This window comes from Myotis nattereri, assembly GCF_964212035.1.
Source record: "Myotis nattereri genome assembly, chromosome: 10".
NCBI lineage: Eukaryota > Metazoa > Chordata > Mammalia > Chiroptera > Vespertilionidae > Myotis > Myotis nattereri.
The window spans coordinates 47,130,135-47,150,368 of record NC_138085.1 but is presented as its reverse complement, the minus strand read 5'-3'; the positions used below and the strand labels follow the sequence as shown (position 1 = coordinate 47,150,368).

The 20,234-nt window shown below is 37.2% G+C and overlaps 1 protein-coding gene across 1 annotated transcript in view; it reads right to left on the bottom strand.

Annotated features, from left to right (window-relative positions):
• Positions 1–5,825: 5,825 nt before the first annotated feature.
• The window catches only part of PELI1 (pellino E3 ubiquitin protein ligase 1), a 55,426-nt gene continuing 41,017 nt past the window's right edge, over positions 5,826–20,234 (bottom strand). The window contains exons 2-7 of the mRNA XM_081101149.1: positions 18,054–18,196; positions 16,177–16,306; positions 12,732–12,833; positions 9,724–9,921; positions 9,437–9,625; positions 5,826–8,268 (exon numbers count right to left, since the gene is read on the bottom strand). Of these exons, the coding sequence (XP_080957275.1) occupies positions 7,702–8,268; positions 9,437–9,625; positions 9,724–9,921; positions 12,732–12,833; positions 16,177–16,306; positions 18,054–18,124 (1,257 nt within the window). The 5' untranslated portion in view covers positions 18,125–18,196 and the 3' untranslated portion in view covers positions 5,826–7,701. The remainder of the gene's footprint in view (positions 8,269–9,436; positions 9,626–9,723; positions 9,922–12,731; positions 12,834–16,176; positions 16,307–18,053; positions 18,197–20,234) is intronic.

Sequence of the window (20,234 nt, the reverse complement as noted above, 5' to 3'; positions counted from 1 at the left end):
CTAATTTAAAAATAAAAACTATCAAAGTGCAATGTACTTACTTCTGTTTCAACAAACAAAACATGGGCATTGAACGGAATCTTGGTGACTCAGGTTCATGGTAATCAAGCGTATTAGGATAGACACAGGAGACCGAGCTTCTAGTAGCATATTTATCAATTAGTAGCCACTTCATCTGAAGCCTTGGTTTCTCATCTGAAACTTGTTAAGATCCTATATATATTTTTTTAAAGTTTTTTTTTAAATATATATTTTATTGATTTTTTACAGAGAGGAAGGGAGAGAGATAGAGAGTTAGAAACATCGATGAGAGAGAAACATCGATCAGCTGCCTCCTGCACATCTCCTACTGGGGATGTGCCCGCAACCCAGGTCCATGCCCTTGACCGGAATCGAACCTGGGACCTTTCAGTCCGCAGGCCGATGCTCTATCCACTGAGCCAAACCGGTTTCGGCTAGATCCTGTATTTTTATTAGTAGTTATACACTAATGACATGGTACAACTTTAGGAAGTTATGAGGTGGGTAGATCTTTGCTTTCCCTTTCAATCATGGCTGCCTTCTGTGCCTTTCCTAACCATTAACAGGCTCAAAAACTTGACTGTATGGCTCTAGCCAGTTTGGCTCAGTGGATAGAGCCTGTGGGCCGAAGGGTCCTGCGTCCGATTCAGGTCAAGGGCATGTACCTTGCTTGCAGGCTCCTCCCTGGCCCTGGCCCTGATCAGGGGGTATGCAGCAGGCAACCAATCGATGTGTTTCTCTCACATTGATATTTCTGTCTTTCCCTCTCTTCCACTTGGGTGAGGAAGAATATCCTTGGGTGAGGAGTAACAAAAAACAAACAAAAAAAAACACCCTTGACTGTATGGATGGCATGTTTTGGGCTATAATTGATATTTTTTCTCTTTAGGATAATTCTTTTGTTCTTTTCTGGCACCACCCATGGGTTTTCTCCTGTAGCCCTGTCAACCTTCTAGTATTGTCACTTTTTGCAGTATCCCCACCTTTTTCCCATTTTTGTCTTTTCAGCCAATGAAAACACATTTTCTGATCACATAAATAGCTTCAGTAACCTCCATTCTTTTGACTATTTTGGTTAATGCTACTACTCAGAAACTATTTTGGTATCTAAATGGTTCAAAGTTATAACAGTTTTCTATAATTATCTAAGAAATAGCTCTTGAGTATTTACCAGGTGCCAGGCGCCATGATAGTCCGTTATTAACTTGGGAAACAATTCCTTCAATGTGTTCCATCATTAAAGTGGGGAAACAGCAAATACGACACAAAAAGCACAAGCAACAAAAACAAAAATGAACACGGGGGACTACATCACATTAAAAGACTTCTGTACAGCAAAGGAAACACTGCAAAGGTAACTTATGTAATGGGAGAAAATATTTGCCAACCATATATCTGATAAGGGATTAACTTCCAAAATACACAAGAAACTTTATAATTCAACAGTTTAAAAAACCCTAATAACCGGATGAAAAAATTGGCTAAGGATTTGAACAGCCATTTCTCTAAAGATCTACAGATGGCCAATAAATATGTGAAAATAATACTCAAAGTCACTAATCATCAGGGAAATACAAATCAAAACCACAATGAGCTATCACTCCACACCTGTCGAGTTGACTATTATAAAAAGACAACAAAGTATTAGTGAGGATGTAGAGAAATTGGAACCCTTGTACACCGTTGGTGGGAATGCAAAATGGAGTAGCCACTATAGAAAACAGTATGGAGGTTCCTCAAGAAATTAAAAATAGAAGTGCCATATGACCAAGCAATCCCATTTCTGGTTATTTATCCAAAATAATTGAAATCAGAATCTTGAAGAGATATTTGGACTCCCACCTTCATTGTAGCACTATTCACAAGAGCAAAGATGTGAAAACCACCTAAATGTCCAAGAGATGAATGCAAAAATAGAATATATACATATATTGAAATACTATTTAACCTTAAAGAAGGAAGTTCTGCAACATGTGACAACATGGATGAACCTTGAGGACATTTGCTAAGCAAAATAAGCCAGTCACAGGAAGACAAGTACTGCATGAATCCATTTATAAAGGAATGGCACTACTTCCTGGATGTGAATTTCTCTGGTTGCAGGGCCAGAATTGATTATGAGTTTCTGCAGCAGTGTATCCATTGCTACTTTCTCAGGCAGTTGCACAGATTTTGTAACTGATCATGTTCCCTTATTAAATAACCTATTAAACACCTTTACACTAAATTGATTTGTGACTTAACCTATAGCAACTTTATAGGCTCTCATTAAATCCATTCATGTACTCATGCCACTCTGGTTCTATCTTATTTTGTTATAATACCAAACTATTTTTCTTCTTTCTTTCAAAGATTTTTGCTGTTGCTGTTTCATCTTAATTATAATTTTTGTTTGTAAGCCACCTTAAATCATTTTTGAAAATTTGGGATAAAGAAATAAGAGTTCAAATTTTAAACAAATAAAAAAAAAGGAGGGGCGGGGGGTTGAGGGAAGCAGCAAAATGTGCTGGCTGCCTACACAGATGTGGAGCAAGGTTCAAAGGTTCAAACGGACTCCTCTAGTTACAAACCATGTGAACCTCGGGCAAGTTACTAGACGTTGCTGTGTCTGGATTCTATTGTAAAATGAGACAATAGTTCCTAGCTCAGGGGTGGGCAAACTTTTTGACTGGAGGGCCACAATGGGTTCTTAAACTGGACCGGAGGGCCGGAACAAAAGCATGGATGGAGTGTTTGTGTGAACTAATATAAATTCAAAGTAAACATCAGTACATAAAAGGGTACGGTCTTTTTTTTTTTTAGTTTTATTCATTTCAAAGGGGTGGGATCCGGCCGCGGCAGTAGTTTGCCCACGGCTGTCCTAGCTCATAGTGCTGTTTTGAGTTTTAAATAATATCAGTAAAATACAAGGTGGAACGAAGGTAGGTTTACAGTTGTTCATATGGAAAATAATACAATAATAAATAAATAATAATACAAGAATAACTATTCCCATACTCACATCTGTAAACCTACTTTTGCTCCACCTTGTACTTAGAATGGTGCTTTTACAACAGTGCCTGACACATAGCAAACACTCAAACATTAGCCGTGAGGAATTATTTTATGCTGTAGTTTATCCGTTAGCATACATAGCTGGGTTTACAGTCAAATCAGCATTCCTAACATATCATCTAACAATGTTTGGACATGATACTTTACTATTACTAGGAAAATTTTTATCTTATTTACTCCCTTTACTGCTGACAACATTATCAAACACAGGCATATTTCCTTAAGGGAAACTGGATATTAAGATCTGGGCTTATATACTAGTACTAGGCTTAAGAACTCTGTAAATATTTAAATAATAAAATAAAAAATAAAAATATAAAACACAACATGTACTCGGCCACTGCCAAAAAAGATTTGAAGTAGCAAAATACTGATTCAATAAAACTGAGGACTTTTAAGAACATAAATGCAAGAGCTAAAGAAGAAGGCATACATGAGTGAGAAGAGAGGAAAACTGTATCAGAACATGTTGGCTCAAGGAAGTTACTACTGCAGTTGAAAACAGAATTTCATTTCCTGAGAAGGCTGCCAAAACAAAGACAGAAACTGGAGAGGTGTCCCAACTCTCTATTTCAATGAAAGGCAGTTCACCACTAATCAAGAGAAATATTTTTTTGTTTGTGTCTAAGCAAGCATAGAATATATGGAGAACACTGATCATAACAGTTAAGTTTAAAAAAAAAAAGCAGAGGTTTACCTTTGGCAAACGTCATGTCTAAAAGCAGTCTCAATCTAACGTCCAAGCTAAGTTCCCAATTCCACAAGCAGTGTAACGCTCCCCCTCCCCCCAAACCGCTCATAATCTTCCTCTCCACTGCAATAAATGACAATTTTATCCTTTTAGTTGCTTAGGCAAAGCTGAGAAAAGCCTTGACTCTCCTTTCACCCCCATATCTGATCTGCCAGCAAATACTGTCAGCTCTTATCGCCTTCAGAACATACCCAGGTTCTGGCCACTCTTCAGACTAGCTCCACTACCCCACTTCGATCCACATCACACCACCTCTCTCCAGGATTACTGCACTGGCCTCTAAACTGGTCTCCCTGCTCCCACTTCAGTCTATTTAAATCTTTTAAAAATATGTCAGATCACATCTCTTCCCTGTTCAAAATCCTATGGCCCCCATCTCACTTAAAATAAAAGCCAAAAGTCTCAGAAGGTCCTCCAAGATTTAGTTTCATCCCCATGCCCCACTTACCCTCTGTTGCTCTACCTACTACTCTTCTTTCCATACAACAGAACCACACTGGCCTCTCTGCTATCATAGAAATGTTCCAAGCATGCTTCTACTTTAGGACCCTTACAATTACTGTTCCTCTGGCTCAGTGTTTTGTTCCTAAGTAGCCACATCCTTCCGCTCCTTCAGATCTCTACTAGTATTCAAGTATCACCTTTCCAGTGGGCTTTTCATTCCCCTATTTAATATTGCAAACACTTTACACACACATTGTATCTCCCTTTCTGCTTTATTTGTCCCTTCAAAACTGCTATCATGCTTTATCTTTTATTTTTCTTATTCATTTCTATTTTCCCCGCTAGAATAGGGCTTGGTGCATAGTGGATATTCAAATATCTGTTGTAAGAATGGATAAAATTTGAGGGCATATGGCCTTAAAGTATACTTATATAAAAGTAATCTCGAAAGTGGGAGTGGGAGATAGAATAATACTGTTCAATTATATATTATCTTGGTGATGAATACTTAGAACATAAACACACAAGTGTGGGTCACAGATCTTTTAGCCAGTGGTCTCTATAGTAGGGTAGCACAAGATGATCCTGCTCCATTGAAATGAGGAGGCCAAAGTGTTAGAATTTTATTTATCTTATAAATTTAAATATGAATTTCCATGGAGCCCTTACTAATTCTATGTTTTAGAAGGCCATGCATCACACATGGTTCTTGAAGTACCCTGAGGGAAGAGTGGAGTGGAAACACTTATGTTAGATGTAATTATATGTTTACATCATTACTTATTCCTATTCTGTTTTATATGTATTAGACTTTTATATGTTGAAAATGAGCAATTTCAGCTTCAAGATAACCTGGTAAAGACTTCTCCTTCTGGCTACTGTGTCTTGCTTCATGACCCTAACATTTTAGATGAAGGGAAGTTTAATCCTCTGTACAAATTAAGGAACATTTAGATATTAAGACGTTTAGGTATTAGATATTTATAAAAGAGTTAAGCCATAAAGAATGTCTTTCTTGAGAGTGCACTTAGGGGACAGGAATACAACTCTTTTCCCTTGGCCAGAATACTGGCATTGCCCTAATGCAAGCATGTAAGTGAAAGTGTTTCATTTGGAATTGGCAAAGTGACAGAACAAAATTTTCAAAATGCTTAAACAGAAAAATACTTGACTAATGATTTAAATTACCTGAGTTTTCAAAACATGAATTTGATGTGGCATGAACCAGATTTTTTCCAGTTGGTAGAAGAATTTAGGCACTTTGTAATGAACATGAATCTTTTCTGGTCATTGAGGCACTATTTAAACAGCCTAGTATGCAACTTGCAAGGAGCCAACTCTCTTGTAGGACTTAACTTAGAGAAGAATCTCAATTCAATCATTAATAAGTAAGAGATGAGAGAGAACCAGAGATTTAAAATTATTCCTCAAATGCAAACTCATCTATTTCAAGTGAGTAGTTTTGAAGTGTGCAGTAGTCTTGTCCGCAAATTATCACCTCTGATTTCCCATTCTAAGTTAGGCAAAAACAAATGCACAGAGACAAATTCAAATATCTATTTTGAAAAGTATTTACTTAGTTTGAATAAATTAATTGCAAATAAAAATTAGCTACAATATATAGACTGAATAGAAATGACTAGAACAAATACAACACAGGACTTGATTTCCTTGCATTAGTCACAAAGCATGTGACAATCTAGAAAACTTCAAAATTAGTTATATTTCTTTGAAAAGGGGGTAACAGCAGTTACTCATACATCACAACTAATAAACTTATAATACAAATTTCCTGACATGCATTTCCTGAGTGAGCCCACATGATAGTTTTTAAAAACAAGTAAATTTTGACAAGTTGAAGTAAAATAAGATAGTTCATGGCTTCTAAGCAACAGGTTTTGTTTGTTTTTTTTTAAACTGAAAGAAAATTCAGAACAGCATTGTAATAGGATAAATTAAAGCTATGCTACCACATACAAAATTTTGCTAGAGTCAATTAAGTATTATACAACTTCTCAAACTAAAGGAAAACAAAAGATTAAAATAATGATTCCATCTAATCTAAAAGTGTATTGATTTCTACAAGTGCCCCAGAGGGTTTGATGTAGTGCAACTGTCTGTACTTTCCTTGTGGTGTGCTAAAAAAAAAGGGGGGGGGGGGAAGGAGGGATTGGAGGAGAAGAAACTTTTTCCTGTTTCTGAAAGCAAATGAATTTATTGGAATTAGAGACTAAACAGACCATGCAAATATGTCCCTCCACTCTGCTGTCAGTGGTGCTCCTCTGCCAACCAAACATTTCCTTAACACTGGCAACTTTCCTTAGGATGCAAGCCAGAAGCTAAGGCTGATCTGTGAGGTTAAAAAAGGGGGGGCTCACTATTATTTATTATTCAACCCTTTATATCTCTCTAGATTTCTTAATGTCTGGATAAGGCCCAAAATAGAATAATTAATTATTTAAGCATTTCTTTTTCTAAAAGCAAATCAAGTCACTCTCCTTTCTTGTTAATTTATGCTTTTTCTCATGAGAATGATTTTTTTTTTCTAGAAACAGTGAACAGATGAACCACAGTTTATATCTAAAAAATAAACTTGCCAAATGTTGCTGATACTAAAAACAGATTAGTTATCACGGGAGAAAAATAGATAATCTAGATAAATTGCATATTCAAAAGGAGCATATAAAATGTTTCTTAGCATTAATTTTTGTTATAGTACTACACTTGAGAGAAACTTTAAGGAAAAAAGCTCTTTTCCTGATCATTTTCAATGTGGTTAAAAACAAATACCTTTTACACAATGGTAATTAATATAAATTTCATTTTACAAAGCATTCTAATTTACCAAAGTCCATATTTAGACAGGGGGTGGGGAGAGGCTCTTTTGTCCATCTTCCTAACTTTGCAAATCCTTGAGCTATGCTCACTAACCTACCATTCACACCAAGAGTGTGACACCATCATTTACCATGCTACTCTATCAAGAACATTCTAAGATATTTTCTATAATAAAGATAAATAGAAAAAAAGTTAATATACATGTTGCTGTAATTTACAATGTTTGCAATAAACTGTAAACTAACATAGTTTGAACCAACAGTACCCTCAGTTATACAAAACAATTTTTCAACACTGAGGATGGGTGATTCAAAAACACTAAAATGAAGGCATCATATTAGACCGTCTTTTTCTCCTCAAAATAGATTTTAAAAACTCAGAATTCAGAAGTCAGGTACTTTTGAAAATTCCTTTGCTTGAGTTTCCCAGATTTTTGCTCAAAAATTGCTACAATTTATTATAAATGTTTAAAAAAATTCTTCATCTTAATGCAAATGACCAGATCAGAGAAACCGTGACTTGGACAACAAGTTGAAAAACCCAACTCACTTAGCTTATCAATGTATAATGCAGTCCTGGAGGACAACTGTCTGTTAGTCTAGAGGTCCTTGGAAAATAAGTCTGATGTAGCCTTGTTCACCAGCCAACTGATGTGCACAAAAGGGACAGGCTGCGTGAAAGGTGTGAGTACCATGAGGAAGTGGGATCTGGGACCAATAGGCAGTTGTCTTTTCTGAACACACATGCCCACATGGGCTGAACGCGTGGGTTGGAGGGCCGGCGTCCACATAAAATCCAGCTTCACATCCAAGCCACAGAGGGACATAGGGACCAACAGACCTACACATAGGACATTCCCGATCTTTTCCATCACGTTCTTCTTTGTTTCCCCAGTTATGATAGCCATGCACATGGCCGCAGTTTAGATAGACCCATGGTTGTTTCTCATCAACAACATCTTTCCTCTTCATACTAGGAAATGCTAGTGTGTTGAACCCTACAGGGCACTGAGGTCGTGCTGCATTGATTTCCTGTCTTAAAGCTTCTAAATGCTTCACTGTTGGAGTGTGGGAAAGGCCTTCTGCAGTACGCCACAGCAATGTTGCACCACAAAGGTCAATTAATGAGCCATCTTGTAACTGATTGGTTTCAATTTCCACCTAGAGGAAACAAGAATTAAAAAAAAAAAATTCACCATGGTGCTTTAGATATCTGCGTAAGAGTGTTGGTCTTACATGTATTTCTTTTCAGCCTTACAGTAAAGATAATTTGTGATTAAAACAAAAGGGATAGGCTGCATGAACAGTTTAAATACCATGAAAAAGCAGGGATCAATAGGCAGTTGTCTTTTCTGAACATATGTGTCCACACAAGCTTATTTTCCAAGGCTAATCAGTTGGTCAAATATATCCACTAAATATCATGGCCAAAGATAATACAGATGTAAGTAGAAAATACAAAGTGCTGTTTAACTTAGGAAAGCTTACGTTTTTAAAATATCCTATATAATAAAAGGCTAATATGCAAATAGACCGACGGCCGAACAACTGGTCGCCATGACGTGCACTGACCACCAGGGGATGTGTGCGGAACATGGCAGGTGTCAGCAGCAGGCAGAATGGTGGAGCAGGTGAACGGGGATGCCAGACCAAAGTGGGGTGCCAGTCGCTGTCATTGGGGCGAGCCTCTGGTGGTTACTGAAAATTCTTTGCTCCCATGTGCCACAGTCCTGCCTGGCACTCGCACCCACTGCCAGTGTCCAGCGCTGGCTCTGATTGCTTGGCCCCGTGAGTGGGTGCAAGCAGCGGCTGCCAGCCCCGATCGCCCCTGAGGGCTTCTCCACCTCCCCTGCTCCTGAGGGGCGATTGGGGCAGTAGCCGCCGCTCGCACCTGCTGATGGCACCAGCCTCAATCACACCACGCTGTCAGCAGGTGCAAGCTGGGCCAGTGCTGTCAGTGCGTGGGAGGGGCTGCTGACAGGGAACCGGGGGCCACAGCAGGAGGGGCCGGGCGGGGTGCAGAGGATGGGACAAGACCTGCCCCTGTGCCCACCGCAGCCCTGAGACCCACAGTTCCTTTCAAGGTGCATGAATTCGTGCACTGGGCCCCTAGTATTAACATAATATGAAAATAAACTTTTAAAGTTTCTAATTGAAATATTAAAATATTATCCTATAGTATAGTATTTGGTAGTCAGTGTATGATAATCAGACTCAGTATTATGTATCAACAAGAGATTTAAGAATTTTTGGGAACATGTAATGCGTTCAGTCCAACGCACCCTATGTTTTACTGCAGCTAAATAAGGAGCTACGTCTCAGTGCTTACCATTTTCCCTCTCTGCTGAGCTGATCTGGTTTCACGCAGGCTGAATACATTTCCACACACTGATATTTCTCTCCATATTCCAGGCTTGGAGTCTTCCATGAACCCGTTACGTGGATGCATAACAAGAACGCCATTAGTGGTTAAGCCATCCATCTGCCCATCTGATGTCTTCCATTTGGCAGCCTTCTCCTAGTAGGAGTAAGAAGAGTGAGAGCTTCTGCTTATTTGTAATTTGGAAATAGAAGTGATTAGAAAATAATACATCATACAGGAAAAAAGCTTTTTACCCCAAGAAAGATGTTTTTTGATGAGTCAAATCCTGCAGCATAAATCCGTGCTGTAAATGGGGGATTCCGTTCACATATGATTCTACAGGCAAATCTTGATATAGTGCTTTGCACTGACTGTGTATCAGAATTACTTTGACTTCCAGGAACTGTGTCTGTTACTACAAAATCAATGGGACTTTCAGTTGACCGGCCAATCTAAGGGAAAAAGAAATATCTATAAACCTATTCAAAGGAACACAGTGGAAAACCCATTCAAAAAAAGACCCAATAAGGTGAAATCATTAAGCCTCTGAAACTTCTAAAGCTCAAACTTATACTTAACTCTGGGGGAATCTATACTCTTGAAAACTAATCTGACTTGCTCTGATATAATAGTCGCTTAGAGCGTAGAATTAAGAAAGAAGTTACGACCCAGAATATATGAAATCCTCAGGGAGTAAGGAGTTTAGGATGGCTGAGATTTCTAGATGGCTACAGATTTTAATTTTAACCCACTTGGATGAAAATGTCTACCATATACTACTCTACCTTCTTTAACAGAATATAGTTGACATATAAGTAAGTCGTTTATGATGACTCCAGTTTATGATATTACACTAAGAATACCATTTATATTCAGCTGAACTAGTGATATCTTTAGGTACTATTAAGGTGTACAAGAACGCTGATCCTTATGTTAAGGCCTTACATAGTCTTGCTTTGCGGTCTTATGTATACTTTTTTTTGGCCTTTTCAGCCAGGTTGTCAGTTATCATTTCTTGCTGTTGGACAAATTTGTCTCCAGCACTATACATCCCTCCTCTATCCAGCTATTCTTATATGGGTTGAGAAATCAAATAACTAAACTTCAAAGAATAGTATTTCAAAAGATTACTGTTAAGAGCTTAAGGGAATCTCCAGGGAGCAGAGAAAGGAATGTCAGTGCTTGGCCTATCTGACATTTATTTTATATGCCTAGATGTCCTTTTAATTTTTTTTCCTTGTTCTTGGCTGTATTTCAGAGACAAGATTCCCAGATAAAGAGTTCCAGTGGGTAAAGTGTTAGAGAATTGAAAACAACTTCAGAGTACTAACTAGTAAATAAATTTCATTTCGAAAGATGAAAGTTGAAAGGAAAAAGGAAATCTGTGGGATGGATGATAGAACTAACAAGAGTCACAGAGTTTCAAAGTAAACATTTAAAATGATCAGTTCATTAATGTATTTATTATAAAGTAATATCATAAAATTGAAGAATGTGGCTACTGAAAAAAACACACAAAATCTGACCCTCTACAAAGATGATGACTTTTAAAAGTCATTCTTTGCATAGTTGAGTCTCAGGAATTCCTCATATCAGCATACTTTCGGATAAAACTCTTTAGTGTTTTGTTCCTATCATCAAGTATAAAGTCTTTATTTAGTTTGGAGAATTTTAAGGGGAAATTGGTTGGTTAACAAACGTAAGACTGAATGTCCCTTTTCCTTATTTTAAAGATAATGATATCCAAAGAAAATGAAATAGTTCCAAAAATAAAAAGGCTGTTTTAGAGCCAAAAGATGTAGACCAAGGATTGGATTGAGAATTGATATTCAGAAGCAGCATTTATTTGGGAAGAGAGATTGTTCCAGAGGAGCTGATATTTGATCTAGTCTTAGAGAAGATTTGAGACATCAACAAAGCAATATTGGTAATGACAGGTAAGAAGAAATCAGAAATATCTATAAAGAGAAAACCAACATGATTGTCCTCAGATACCAACATAGAATTGTGTTAAGATAAATTTTAGTAATTCCTCCTCTTTCTAATTGCTACTATTAACTTTAAAAGTATAGATCTTATGTCTCTCCCACTCCAATTAAAAACTTCAGTAGTTCCTTCAACCTATCTGAACTTATCAGTTTATTTCTGATAATAATTAAATACTGACTTCACAATTTGCCTCCCACCTACCAATCCAGCCTAATTTCTTGTTATTTCTGTTGACACGAAAGTGTATTCTAGCTACCAGTTGCTTATTCATCAATCTTCTACCATACTGTGTATTTCTTTGTCATTTCTTTTGTCAGAATGCTTCTACTGGTTGGACTGGCAAAATCCTACTCAACTTGATTAAAAAAAAAAAAAAAAGGCACTGCCATAAAGCCTTTCCTCACCCTTCTTCAACCCAATTAAAAGACTGTACTTCTTAGACTGCCAATGTAGCACCTGTATGTAATCAACTTGTAATGTCCCCTGTATTTACTTCAGAGTGTTAAGCAATGCACAGAGTTGAAGTTTGAATATCTTATGTTTTGAACAATAAAGTTCTTGTTCAGTTTAGAAGGTAAGTGGATCCTTGAATGCTTACAAAACTAGTTCCTCAAAAATTGGCTAATTTATCGGGGTAGTTTCTGATATATTTCAGGTTTTTTATGTAGAAATGTTCATATCATCCATAAGTATAATGCCTGTAGAAAGGATATAATCAGTTTACTGTTATTGGGGGGAAACTCTATTCCTTTATGAAAAAGACAAAACAAAACAAAAAAGACCATAATTTATTTAAAAAGTAGTGTGTGTGTGTGTGTGTGTGTGTGTGTGTGTGGGGCGGGGGAGGTCATAAACATGTGCAGAATATTTCTTGGTTCCTTTTCTTGGGGATAATAATAGCTAATAGAACTACTACATCTATATTATAGCTAAGTGTTTACTTACCATCTACCTGATATACCTTCGACCACTTCACATGTACTAAACTATTTACTAGTAAGCCTCCTAATAGTGATACAAGGGAAGTTCTATTAACCATACTTTAGGAGGAAACTGAGGCATACAGTGGCTAAGTAATGCTTACCAGGAATTATAATTTCAGAGACCATCTCTTAACTATGCTACACTAACTTCTACATATGGGGTTTAGAAAACAATATATATTTAAATAAAATACATGAAAATATGATCATCTTTAATCTGAACAGAGCAAAAGTCAATGACAATAGGCTTTAACTTTTTTTATGAAAAAATAATTCACATATTTTAATACCTGAAACATATCAGTGTTGCTGTCATGAGTATATTCAACCACCACTGTCTGGGCCCGAGATAACGTATATGATATGCTATGCTGGTCCTTGTTGCTTATCGCCTAAGAAAGAAAAGATTAATAGCAAAACTAGTGGGCAGGTCAATCAAATCAGATTTTTTTTAAAAAGGGTAACCTATCACACATATGACATATTTCCTCCCCGCCCCCCAACAATTTAGGTTAGAGATTAATAACTCTTGTATAACCTCAGCTGTGACATAGTTTCTCAGGTTGAGTAGGGTACAGAAGAATACTTTAAAAGTAGTTATAGAGTAAGAATACAGTTTCATTGTATACAAGGAATAAAATTGAGTCTCCCTTGTATTTTAAATTATAAAGTAATCAAAATCAAATTCCATGTAGAATCTGAAAACAGTACTCAGTACTGTTCTGATAAGAAGAAAATATAAAATCCTGCAAGATAAGAGGAATTTTATTTTTAAAGTAACTCTAAGAGTTATAATGTTAACCAATAAGGAGAGTTAACTGGTTTACTTAACCATTCTGTGACTACAGATGACAAATAATTGCCATATGCTGGGCTAGATACAGAGAGATTCATAAAATGATTAAAGATTACCAAAGGAAATGGATATAAAGCTTACAACTGTACTTCTGACTTATCCCAAATGAAAAACATTGCTAAAAAGAACTTTTCAGTTTTGTTTTCAGGCATATTCTATGTATATGAGTTGGAGATAATTTCAGAGTGGGGAAAACCCAAACAAAGGAAGTTGAAACAGGTTGAGTAAGAGGAAAAGAGATACAAAGAATGATTACACACAGAGAGGCTAAATGGAAAAAAAAAGGTTTATTAATTAGAGCTTTGGCATTTTCAAATTTTACTTGGTTTCAATTTGTAGCTAATCTGTAATAAACAAAGCCTTAAAATAATAGCTCTAAGATTAAATAAGATTGTGATATTTTCATATACTATACAAAGAGAATAAACAAATACCTGGGTACTAACTACCCAGCTTTATCCAAGTTTAATAATGTCATTTTTGCTTCTGATCTTTTAAAAGAAATTAAACTCTATAGATACAATCAAGGCTGTTTGCATGTCCCTCCCCACTCCCTCTTTAAAAAAAATATTTTTATTGATTTCAGAGAGGAAGGGAGAGGGAGAAAGAGATAGAAACATCAATGATTAGAGAGAATCATTGATCGGCTGCCTCCTGCATGCCCCCTAATGGGGATTGAGCTCGCAACCCGGGCAATGTGCCCTTGACTGGAATAGAACCGGGACCCTTTAGTCCGCAGGCCAACACTTGAGCCAAACTAGCTAGGGCTCCCTTTTTCATAGAGGTATCCAACCTCAAGAATGCAGCATAGATCGTTCCCATGCATGTGGTTCTTGTTTTACTACACATTTATGTATTCATAAATATTGTGTAATTGTTTTAAGGTTTAAAAACCTACAATTACTTTAACTTGACATTAAGCAACTGGCTAATCAAACACAGAATTCCTCAGTATTTTGGAAGTTAATTCTTAATTGCTAAAGAGATTTAAAAACAGGTTTTTGTGTACTTTGAGACTGTAATCCCTGTGTATTTTTTTTTTAGCGATTAAACCTACTCTTAGATTCAGAACAAGAACTATGTCAAGTTAAGGTCTCACTGGACTGGAAGGCAGGGTTTAACCATTCATCCCAGATGACTGCCAGACTAAACAGTTTTCTTCATGTCCTCATACGGCACTCCTCCAAAACTGAAATAGTAAAAAGGTAATCTTTGATCCCTAAATTTTTTGTTGTCCAGTAAAGATGAGAAGGAGCTAACAATGGAAAGGTACAGAATAGAATATTACAGATATAGGAATTAGAAATATTTTCCCATGATAATTGCTCTTAACCAGAGGTCATATTAGCTGTGTAAGAGGCATCTGGAAATATGTAGATGCATTTTTGGGCTGTTACAATGATTTGAGGGCTTAAAAGTTATTGTCCTGCAATATGTGATACAGCCCTGAACAAAGAATAATTGGCACATCCAAAATACCAAAGCATTCCAATGGGGAAATACTGAAAATAAGCTCTTCTGATTGGATCAATAAGTTGTCCACTTCCACCACCTGCTTAGCTCATCCGTTCTCTTCAAAGGAGCAAAATGAAACACCTAAAAGAAACTATCCCTTTTCTACATTCACTGGTTCTCAAATAGTAATAGAGGAGGCCTAGCCAAGGCATGAGGACTGTTTTAGGCACCATACTGAATATAAAACAAAGCCAAAAATCTGACTAACTCCAGGGACTGGAGTTATGACCCAAAACAAGGCATTATATACCCATTTCTCTGTCTCTCGTTACTTAGCTTACAAAGATACACCTCAGATGGTATAATACTGGTGTACATCCTGAGGATGCTTGGCTACAGATATAGATACTTCCGTAAGTCAAGGAACTCTTTAATTTTTATTCACTCATCACAGTATCAAGTTCAGTTTGTGTCATACAACTGCAAGTACAGGATTTATAGGAAATGTGGAGATCTAAAACTCCCCCTAATTGTCTATCACTCTAGGCAAAGTCTAAGTGTCCTGAAATGGTGGCCCAGGTTCTGGAGATTTTGGTAGGGAAAGAAAAAGGGGCTAAAAGCATTAGGCAAGTAGATAGAAAAGTTATACTGTAGATAAGGCTGAGTATTTGCTTTTTCATTTGATTTAATTTACTAATTATGGAGGTCTACTTTTTTCAAGACACTATGCTAAAACCTATTAAGGTCATAAAACAATAATATAAATAAATAAAAGAGCATCCACAGAATCTTTGAGAAAAACCCTTAATTTAAAAAATTGCCTCATCCAGCCCAGCTAGTGTGGCTCAGTGGTTGAGCCATGAACCAGGAGGTCCTGGTTCAATCCCACTTGGGGCACATGTGGGCTTGATCCCCAGTAGGGGGCATGCAGGAGGCAGCCGATTAATAATTTTCTCTCATCATTAATGTTTCGACTTCTTTCTCCCTCTCCCTTCCTCTCTAAATTTGCCTTATCTAAACATGCTTCTAATACCTGAATATACTTCTTATATACTACATTCCTTGCCAAGCCTAGGCAAGGGCCCTTTAGTAAGAGCAGGAATGCCCTACTTCTTAGGGCTGACAGCTACACAATTCTAAATATTAGATAAAGCCCCAAACCTACCCCTGCTCTGGTTTAATAGGAAAAGAGATATTTCTTTCTAATTTCCACCTACTGATTCTCATTTGTCATTTGAAAAAAAGTTGATGCGCCCTTTCATATGGCAGCCCTTCAAATATCATGTCTCCAACGTGTGTTCTCCTATCCAAACAAAAGGAAACTTCTGGTATAGAATGTGAAGGGAATGCTAGAGAATATAAACAACATGTACAACTCTTTCAATTTCTCCAAGTTAATTCACAGTTTTTGTTTTGTTTTTTACCTTTGCAGCCTGAGGAGTACAAGCAATATGCACAGTGCTGGGCTTCACCCCATTTGCCTTAGGTCTTTTAAATAAAGCAAATCTACTTTTCCTTCTTCCTCTATCGCCGTTTGGGAGAGACCCATTATACCTGATTAGGGGAGAAAAAAGATTAGGTGATCTCTTGTAAGAACCATACAATTCTAACAAATGTGTTACTTTGCCTTATAGGATCGATCCCCAATTATCTATTAGCACAATTTAAGTATCTAAAATTCTTTTTAGCAATTCCTGATTCCCAGTTGCCTAAGTATAAAACAAAATGAGATTCCTCCTGGCCACATTCTAAGTCACAAAGAACTACTATTTGTATTATACATATAAAGCTAGAATTTGGATTATGGTATTTGTCATTCTTTTTTTCAATATTACTTTAAGTTACCTATATTTTTCTTCAAAGAGATGATTAGTGGCATATCTGACTCCTCATGACTCATTCTATTTTTTTCTAAAGGTTAATGTTTGCATGTGCTAATCTAACCTTTAAAAGTACAATATCAATTGTTCAAAATAGAATCACCTTTAATTGTGAACCTAACACTTTAAATAGCTGAACTTTTGAAATATGGTATTTTTAGACTTGTTTGTTAAGTCTCAGCCACTTGAACATATATATACACATTCACATTATGTTGGCAAAAACCTGTCCAACTGAGATGCCTGCTAAGCAGCAGTTAAACATACTTTTGTTATTCAGACATTATGACCATTTCTCCATGATAAGATACATATATGTTCTGTAGGTAAGCAAGTGAGCAAGGACTGAACTACTAGGGAAAAGTTCAAAACAAAACGTCTGGTGTTTACTATGTAGTAGGAACTCTTCGCTTCTACCCCATACAGCACCTCACTTAATCCATCCTCATAAAAAACTCTGTATCACTGGTATCACTCTCCACTTTTATACGTTAGAAATTAAGTTATTCCTCAGAGGAATGAAGTTCCTTAGAGACTCAAAGGAATTAAGATATTTTCTGAAGGTCACACACGTGACACTAGCATAGCTAGAATTTGGACCCAGGTGTTTGTCATGCTTTTTTTCATTCTTTACTGCTTCATTATGGCATGAGCAGTAGCTTAATAATAATTTCTCTTCATTCACTTTTCCCCCCTCCCACCTTGAAATCATGGTCAATCTGGGGGGGAAGGAGGCAGGGAATAGAGACAATTTTGAGGTTGGAGGAGAATGTGATTGTAAAATGGCCTACATTAGTTGTTGACAAGGAGGAGAAGGGAGTTCACTCAAAAACTGCCATATGTAAAAACTGTACTGACTTTTAAAAAATACACATATTTTTTATTGATTTCAGAGAAGAAGAGAGAGGGAGAGGGAGAGAGAGATAGAAACATCAATGATGAGAATCACTGATAAGCTGCCTCCTGCATGTCCCCTATTGGGGGTCAAGCCTGTAACCAGGGCATATGTCCTTGACCAGAAATGAACCTGGGACCCTTCAGTTTGCAGGACAATGCTCTATCCAGCAAGGGCTGTACTGACTCTTTATAAAAAAACTATAAAGTCAGCCAAAGCAAATTTTTCTAAAACAAGGAACAGGAAAGACAAATGGAATGATTATGTGCCTGTAGACACATTTTTCATTTCACCTTTAAGAAGCTCTGTCCTTTTTGGGGGTGAGGGTGAGGCAAAGTTTATGCAGTATTTGTACACTTGTAAGTGATAACATAAAACTGATAATTAAAAGAGTCTCCTGATTTGGTAATGTTACTCTGCAGTTTTAAGCCCTTTCTGGAAATAGGTAGGGTATAAACTCTAAAAAAATACTTTTAAAGTTACCATATATTATTCAATTTTATGTCATCAGATGGGGAAACCTTACCCTAAGACAATGAGTTCCCCATATTTTACTGGTGCTTTGGATGGATGATTTTCTTGATCAGGAGAAAACATGAGCTTGGCTGTCGTTTTTCTCAAATCTTTGTTCACTGGTCAGGAGCCTTGGGACACCTTTTGCATTATTTCCTAGAGGGGAAAAGTTTTCATTAATAACATGAACAATAAATTTCAGTTTAAATAAAGATGTTATTTTCCAGCTGACTTTGTGAGCACAGTATTATGCAAATTATCAGATAACATTCAAAGTATGAAACATTTCCCCCAATAATGGTTCTATTTTGATACAACTGTTTAAATGGATTAAAATGTACATTTGGGGACTTCCACCTCCAGGAAGATAGAGTAGACATATTTTTCCCTATTATTTACACTAAGTACAACTAAAAATCCTGGACATTAAATATAAAACATAAGAAGAGCCTGGCCAGCGTGGCTCAGTTGTTGAGTGTTGACCTATGAACCAAGAGGTCATGGTTCGATTCCTGGTCAGGGCACATGCCTGGGTTGTGGGCTCGGTCCCCAGTGTGGGGCGTGCAGGAGGCAGCCAATCAATGATTCTCATCATTGATGTTTCTCTTTCTCCCTCTCCCTTCCTCTCCAAAATCAATAAAAATGTATTTCAAACAAACAAAAGAAGATTCTGAAAAGCAGAGAGAAGGCAGACCAGCTAGGAACCTCAGGGTCCAAGGAATGACACAATGATGAGTTCCCTGGGTTTTCTTTTTGCCAAATATATCCCAGATTTGGAGCTGAAGAATCCAGCAACCTGAAATGCCAACTAGCAGATTAAAAAAAAAAAAAGTCCCAACAAAGTCTCTCTAGTCAAAAAACAAAAACAAGAAAGGAGCAGCCTTAGCAAGACTGAAAACTTTTGACAATAGCTGCTCTTCTGCAGCCAAACACCACAGAAAACTGTGGTTTTACCTCTACCCACAGCACCAATAGCTGAGTGGGAGCCTAGACTTTGACCTCATGAGGCTATAATGAGAAGGCCCAACCTCCCAACCAGTGTCAGGGCAGGCCAAGTAGGGAGCCAGGACCTTCACCCCTGAGGATTGGTAACATTCCCCCACTTATAGCCTAGCAGTGCCCTGGGAGACTACATGGGGAGCCTGGACTTCCACCCTTACCCAGCAGTAATAATAAGGATCTCCTTCCCCTGGGTGTCAATGGAGGCTGAGTAGAGAATCTCGACTTCTATGTCCACCTGGCAGTAGGTACCTCTTATTCTCCTACCAAAGTAATGTCAGGAAAAATCAGTGGAAATGGGAGGTTTAGATAATACCCTGAGTCTCAGAACATAATATGAAAATGTCCAGGTTTCAATAGAAAATCACTCATTATATTAAGAACTGAAATATTTAAAACCATGCAAAATTATAAGATGACAGATATGTTAGAATTACTTGATAAAGATTTTAAACCAACCATAATAAAAATTCTTCAATAAGCAATTACAAACATGTTTGGACAAATGAAAAAAAAAAATCTCAGCAAAGAAAAGCTCCTTGGATGATCTCAACAGCAGAATGAAGGGACACAGTAAAGAATCAGAACAACAGAGAGAAAACAGACTGAAGAAACAAAACAAAAACAGCCTCATGAACCCATAGGATTACAGCAAAAGATCTAATATTTGTACCACTGGAACCCAGACAGAGAGGAGAAAGAGTGAGGCTGAAAATGTACTAAAAAAAATAATGACTGAACAAAACCATAGATTCAAGAAGCTGCACAAACCCTATGCAGGATCAATCTGAAGAAATCCACGCCAAGACACATCATAATTAAACTTCTGAAAACCAAAGGCAAAGAAAATATTTTGAAAGCAGCCAGAGAAACTACACCTTATCTATAGGGGAAAAGCAATTTGAATGACAGCGAATTTCTCACCCAAAATTATACAAGCCAGAAGAAAGTGGCATATTGTTTTCAGGTTTTGAAAGAAAAGAACTATCAACCCAGAATCCTACAGCCAGCAAAATAAGGGGAAATCAAGACATTTTCAGATGAGGGAAGGCTGGCTGAGTGGAAATTCTACAACTAGAAGGAAAGAGAAAAGCACACTGAGACTCAGAGGAGGTGCAGAAGTAAAGTGCAGAGGTACGGAGGTGCACCCGGAAAGGGCTGGCAACTGAAGACACGGATCGGGAGGGACACAAGC